This window comes from Anolis sagrei, chromosome 4, assembly GCF_037176765.1.
Source record: "Anolis sagrei isolate rAnoSag1 chromosome 4, rAnoSag1.mat, whole genome shotgun sequence".
Lineage (NCBI taxonomy): Eukaryota > Metazoa > Chordata > Lepidosauria > Squamata > Dactyloidae > Anolis > Anolis sagrei.
The window spans coordinates 218,156,544-218,163,572 of NC_090024.1; the positions used below are offsets into that span (position 1 = coordinate 218,156,544).

The 7,029-nt window shown below is 45.6% G+C and overlaps 1 protein-coding gene across 1 annotated transcript; it reads right to left on the reverse strand.

Annotated features, from left to right (window-relative positions):
• Window positions 1–2,549: 2,549 nt before the first annotated feature.
• LOC132772595 (P2Y purinoceptor 1-like) lies at window positions 2,550–5,617 on the reverse strand. Its single transcript, XM_060771497.2, has one exon. The coding sequence runs from the start codon at window positions 5,105–5,107 to the stop codon at window positions 4,019–4,021; it is 1,089 nt and encodes a 362-aa protein (XP_060627480.2). The 5' UTR covers window positions 5,108–5,617; the 3' UTR covers window positions 2,550–4,018.
• Between the last annotated feature and the right edge of the window lie 1,412 nt (window positions 5,618–7,029).

Sequence of the window (7,029 nt, forward strand, 5' to 3'; positions counted from 1 at the left end):
GCCGTCTGCAAGGACATTGTCCAGGGGATCCATGGATGTTTTACTATCCTGTGGGAGGCTTCTCTCATGCCCCTGCACGGGAAGCTGGAGCTGACAGACGGGAGCTGACTTGATTCAAACTGCCAACCTTTTGGTCAGCAGTCCTGCCAGAACAAGGGTTTAACCCATTGTGTCACTGGGGGCTCATAAAAAGATGTTGTACCTAAAGCTCACAGAAATGATTTAGCCTGCCAAGTGTGCCTTTATTCAATGCAGGTCAATGGACTATTCAATTTTGGTTGTATAAAAGATGTTATATCTACAGCTCACAAATGTTTGCTTGCTTTTTAAAATGATATTTTGTGGAACTCCTAGCAACCAGAAGTGAATAGTCCATTGGCCCATACTGAATTAAGACACACTTAGCAGGCTAAACCATTTATGTACAGTTCTCAAGAAACCCTGCAGCAATATTAACCTATAGGTAAAAAAAAGTTTTTTTTAATTACAATGCTTTTGGAACTAACAATCTCTTGCAATATTCTAGAATTCTGGGAAACTCTGGTTGGTAAATCCTGATCCAGATAGTAATCCTGAGCTAGAAGAATGTGAAGAACATGGTATATGTGCCACAAATGCCAGTTATGTTTCCATCCATGAAATTAAGCAGTCTTCAAAACATTGCCTGAACTTGCACATGTGGGGGGGGGGGGGGGGGGGACTTTCAACTGGGAAACTGTTTACTCTTTTTAAATCATTTCACTGGGGATTAAATGTTGAATATTTACCAAAAAAATGGGTGGGATAAACTTTAGGAGCTATAACCATAGGCTTTTTTTTCATGTCACAAGCAACTTGAGAAACTGCAAATCACTTCTGGTGTGAGAGAATTGGCTGTCTGCAAGCACGTTGCCCAGGGGATGCTTGGGTGATTTATCATCCTGTGGGAAGTTTCTCTCATGTCCGCTCATGGAAAACTGGAGCTGACAAATGGGAGCTCATTCCACTTCCTGGATTCGAACCACCAATCTTTCAGTCAGCAGTCCTGCCAGCACAATTGCACCACCGAGGACTCTCATAAGTAAGGAGTAAGGGATTTATGGTGGGATTTCATCTCATTAAGGTATATGAGGGGTTAACATGTTTTGTGATTAGTCCCATCGCAGGCCATAGTTGTGGATTAGTTTGCTATCTCGTTCTCCAAAAATAGCTGAAAACCAGAATGACCTTTCCATTCTGTCTCCTGAAGATTTGGATGCGATTCAAAAGCTCATGTACCTTCTTCTAGTCACATCAACACTAATTATTCCTACATTTGTTTTGAAATTATTATTACCAAGAAAGGTATACTTGCACGGTTGGATCAAAACTCGGCCACATTTTGAATATGCTTCATTGAAATTACTGCTAAAATTGATGTCAGTGATTCTTTACTAAATATAGCTGTTTGGATTTAGCTCAATGGTTGACTTCAGGCTGGTCTTCTCTTTCAAATGATGCTGTTGTCAAGAAGAAATACAGAAAAATTAGAATAATCACATTTTGTGTCTTTCACTTTATAATATTTGACTCAAAGGATTTGGAAGGAGGCTGAAAAATGCAAAATAAAAAGAGGTGGCTTTCTTAAGTTCCACTTTTATTGTAGCTCCTCAAACTCTAGTCGTGTCCAACTCTGGGAATGGTGCTCATCTCCATTTCTAAGCCAAAGAGCCAGTGTTGTCTGAAGACACCTCCAAGGTCATGTGCCCAGCATGACTGCATGGAGTGCCATTACCTTCCCAGTGAAGCAGTACCTATTCATCTACTCACATTTGCATGTTTTTGAAATGCTAGGTTGACAGAAGCTGGGGCTAACAGCAGGAGCTCACCCCACTCCCTGGATTTGAACTGCTGACCTTTTTGCTTAGCAAGTTCAGCAGCTCAGCAGTTTAAACTGCTGCACCACCAGGGGCTTCTTCTAAAACAAACTGATACATAAAACAAGGCATTAAGTGCAGAAAGATTTCTGATGGAAGGAAACAACCCTGCCCAGACTGTTGGTTACAACTGTGAGTTTCAATGGGTAATACATAAATTCTGAGTCACAGAGCTCTAGTGCCTCACTAAACCACACATCCTGAGACTTCATAGGAGTCCGGCATTAAAGTGAAGCCTTAGTGCTATAATTGTTTAGTGTTAAAGCTTTCCTGGATGATAGTTATAATGTCTGTGACAAATTGACGGCACTCAAGCACTCATTCCTATCCTAAGTACAGTATTTTAATGGTGTAATTGTAATCCCAGGATCCTAAAGTACTGAGCCACAGCAGTCAAAGTGCTATCAAACTGCAGTAATTCTACAGTGCAGATGCACCCATAGTCTAAAAGGAAAGGAAGCAGAAAAAGTCATGAAAAGGATCGAATCCTAAGCTAATACTGAATGCCATTTTAAATGCCTTGCTATCTCTGGAAAGGAGAAATAGAAATATTTACAGATAAAGAAAGGATTGCTTATGAAAGGCATCAAAATAGCCCATCTTGCTTTGATTCTCACTGCCTCATTCTCTCATACACATCCACATGCAACAAAATGATATTACACATGTATATATTTATTGTATTTGTAATTCCATGGACTGGGTTACTAAAACAATCCAATTGACTCTAATGTACAAGAATCCAGTCACAATGAACAGGCTTACAAAGAAACAAACAGGTGTTAGGCTATCAAGTATGTGGAAAAGATACATCATGAATAAACAGGTGCAGGGCTATCAAACTGAGTAAATACAGTGTATAACAGTTGAGTGTTATCAAACTTAGCAGTATAATGTTTTGATAAGCCCTTCCCTTCTGGCAATATACTAGTATCATGCTCAGCCCACTGTTGTCTTTATTCACAGCTTTTGATTATTTACGTAGTGCTTCAAAGGCTTGCTTTAGCAAGTCAGCAAACATGACTCCATCTCATCACTTTTTAGCTTTCTTAAACAAGAGTATTTGCCTCAAACCAAAGAGAAAGCAGAAGTTGGAAAAAGTATTGATTGGTTGACAACACCCACAGTCCCTTAGTAAGTGTGCTGGCTGGGCAAATTCTGAGAATTGTGTTCCCCAAAAGTAATTTTACAAATCTCTGAGAGAAAGAAAATGTTACAAAGAAGGGGAGCAGATGGATATATATTAGAAGACTATACTAAATGCCCTGAAGGCACAAGATCCCATCTGATCTTGGAAGGGAAGTAGGGTCAAGCTTGGTTGAATGGGGGGACCCCCAAGGAATACCATGTGTTGTATTACAAAGGAAAACAATGACAAACCATATCAGAATATGTATTGTTGAAGGCTTGCATCGCTGAAATCACTGGGTTGTTGTAAGGTTTTTGGGCTGCATGGCCATGTTCCAGAAGCATTCTCTCCTGACATTTCGCCTACATCAATGCCAGGCATCCTCGGACGTTGTGAGGTCAGTTGCAAACCAGGCAAGTGAGGTTTATACCTGTGGTATGTCCAGGGTGGGAGAAAGGACTCTTGTCTGCTTGAGGCAAGTGTTAATGTTGCAATTGGCCACCTTGATTAGCATTTAATGGCCTTCTAGCCTCAAAACCTGGCTGGTTGCTGCCTGGAGATCCTTTGTTGGGAGGTGTTAATTGGCCTGGATTGTTTCATGTCTGGAAAACTCTGAAAACAGAGCAATTCCCCCAGCAGGAATCAGCCAGGCCTTGAAGCTGCAAGGCTTTGCAATGCTAATCAAGGTGATTAATGGCAATACTCACACTTGCCTCCAACAGACAAGAGTTCTTTCTCCCACTCCGGACATTCCACAGATATATAAACCCAATTTTCCTAGTTTACAACAGACCTTACAACCTCTGAGGATGCTTGCCATAGATGCAGCTGAGACGTCAGGAGAGAATGCTTCTGGAACACAGCCATACAACAACCATACAACAACCCACCTCAGAATATTCCTTAGCCAAGAAAATCCTTTGAAATGAATGGAGCAAGTGACTTGGGAAGCCCATACAAACACATAGCCAGAAAAGAAAAAGAAGCAATCAGCTCAAAGACCATTTGATACTTCCTCACATTCCTCATCATCCATAATGCTTAATTTTTTTTGACTCAAGTGCCGTTGGGCTTGACTTGGCCAAAGAAACCTCAAGGCCCGCCCAATAGTATGGCCAAAAGCCGTCAATCGCATCACAAGGTCCTCACTGGCCATCAGGTACAGCAGAGGGTTCAGGGCACTATTGAGGCTGGCCAGGCCTCGGGTCACTTGGTAGGAGACATAGATGTTCCTTAAAGTCTGAGAGCAGGAGCCCTGGAGTTGCCACCTGCGGGACTGCAAGTTTAGGTTCCGAAAGATATGATAAGGGAGGAAACAAACAGAGAAAAGCACCAGCACCAGCACCACCAAAGTGATGCTCCTACGCTTGAGGATGGGATCCACATTTTGGTTCCTCCGAAGGACCACCACCACATGACAATAGCATCCAGTGGTAATAAGGAAAGGGATGGCAAATCCAGTCATGGTGATAGTCAGGATATATGGCATGTACGTGTCTAGGTTCTCATGGTGCGTCGTGTCATGGCACCTCACACCAGCCCGGTCCATTTTGCTGAAACTGAAGTCAGGAGCCAACTGGATGAGAACCCAAACCCAAACCAAGACACTGAGGGAAACAGAAGGACTGAGTGTCTGGCACCTGCCCAGCATCTTCAGCGGGTGGACGATGCCCAAGTAACGGTGGACACTGATACACGTCAAAAAGCCAATGCTGGCATAGAGGTTGAGGTGGAAGAGGAGCCTGGTCAACCTGCACCAGCCTGGGCCAAAGACCCACACACGACCCTGGAGATAGTAGGACACCAGGAAGGGCAGGGTCACCACGTACAGCAAGTCGGCCACCCCTAAGTTGCACACCAGTACCCCCAGGGCGTTCCAGCCACTCTTCCGCGAGGTGGCACACAAGTTCCACAAGCCCACTCCGTTCCCCAAAAGCCCCATCAGGGAGACCACCAGGTAAAAAGCAGGCAGGAACCACTGGGTGAAGTCTGTGTTGACCGGGCACAGGATCTCGATGTTCCTGGTGGGAGCAAGACTTGAGTTGAGGGCAAGGCCAACAGTGGCTCCTTCCTCCAGGTCCATGATCAGGAAGGTAATAGGTAAGGTAGTCAAGGGAAGAAGCAGACACTCCAGAAACCTAGAAATCTAGGGAGGAGTTGGAAGGGGAACAAGGTCCGTGCAAGAAGGACATCTGGAGCTTCCAAATGAAGGTGTGGCAATGGAGGCATCATGCCATGGGCAGTGCCAGGAGACTTCCGAGAGAAGGCAAAACAGGTGCAAAAGTTTTTCCTTCCATGGCCCTTCCAAGGTGCCTTCCAAGGTGCCTACGACGGAGGCTGGTGGGAAAGAGCGGAGCTGGAGGGATCCTGCTCCCCTGAGCTTGGAGACCTTTTGGGTCCACCTCCGTCCTCCGAACTCTCAGAAGTCTTCTCTGGCTGCAGGGCAAAGCGTTCGCCTTCCGACGTGCCTGCCAGATGCGTGTTGGGCGCCTGGCTGGCTCTCCAGCTCTAAGCCTTCGTGGGTCGGAGAACAGCTCTCCCCCGGCGCACCGAGGGCTGCCCAAGCAACGCTGGGACTGGAGCAGACGGCAGCAATTTGGGATGGAGGGGTTGGGAGAGAGGAGAGGGAGGGGGCGGCCATCCCGGAGGAATTGGGCGGGGCCAGGAAAGGAAAGGAAAGGAAAGAGGAGAAGTTTGTTGGTGGGGCAAAACCTGGCCGGGGGTGAAGTAGGGGAGGTGGACTTTCCCGTCCCTTCGATTACGTGATGCTGCCACTATTTGCTTCTCTTTGCAGCACTCCCATCCTGTACTCTGTGTGGCTCACCTGGGAGATAGCATGTCCTTAGTAAAGTCTGGAACTGGAACGTCTTTGCGGGCCACGTCCCCAGTTTCCGCCACTTGTTGGTGGGATGGGAATAGGGAAAGCAACTGAACTGAGACTCAGCTGCCTCCTCCTGCACCATTGCCCCATACCTATCTACCTACTACTTCATCACATCAGAGAAAAAAATCCACTGAAAATCCGGTTTCTGCCTACTGCAGAATTCTGGGGTTTGTAGTTTAGTGAGGCTGTTAAAGGTTCTTCCCTGAACTACAAACCTCAGAATTCTGCAGGAGGCAGAAACTGGATTTTAAGTGGATTTTTATTTACTTACCAACCACCAAGATACCACATCTGGAAGACTATTATCCTCGTAGCTCGAGGATGATAGTCTTCTAGATGTGGTATCTTGGCGGTTGGTCCGTAGGTAGTTGTGGAGCCCTGTTCTTCCACAGTGACGAGATCGGTTTCCAGGTGGAAGGCAGTACAGTCAGGGTTGGCTTGACGTACCTTCCTCTTGGCATGTTTCTCCCTTTCACCCTTCATTTGTGCCTCTTCAAATTCTGCAGCACTACTGGTCACAGCTGACCTCCAGCTAGAGCGCTCAAGGGTCAGGGCTTCCCAGTTCTCAGTGTCTATGTCAAGGTTTTTAAGGTTGGCTTTAAACCCATCTTTAAATCTCTTTTCCTGTCAACCAACATAACATTTATTGTTCTTGAGTTCAGAGTAGAGTAACTGCTTTGGGAGATGGTGATCGGGCATTCGGACAATGTGGCTGGTCCAGCGGAGTTGATGGTGGAGGAGCATTGCTTCAATGCTGGTGGTCTTTGCTTCTTCCAGCGCACAGACATTTGTCCGCCTATCTTCCCAAGAGATTTCCAGGATTTTTCAGAGGCAACGCTGATGGAATCATTCCAGGAGTTGCGTGTGATGTCTGTAGACAGCCCACATTTTGCAGGCATATAGCAGGGTTGGGAGGACATTGGCTTTATAAACAAGCACCTTGGTCTCTCTACGAATGTCCCAGTCCTACATACCTTCACTGAGGACATAGATCAGTGTTTCTCAACCTTCCTAATGCCACGACATTAGGAAAAAACAATCTGCAACTGAGGACAGCAATCCATTTCTATCTCCTTTTTGTGATCAAGAACCAAAATGGCAATTCTGAAAACCAAGAGCTG

Bases quoted from the DNA above. Each gene is read 5' to 3' on its own strand.
- LOC132772595 (XM_060771497.2), bottom strand. From the start codon at position 5,107: ATGGACCTGGAGGAAGGAGCCACTGTTGGCCTTGCCCTCAACTCAAGT.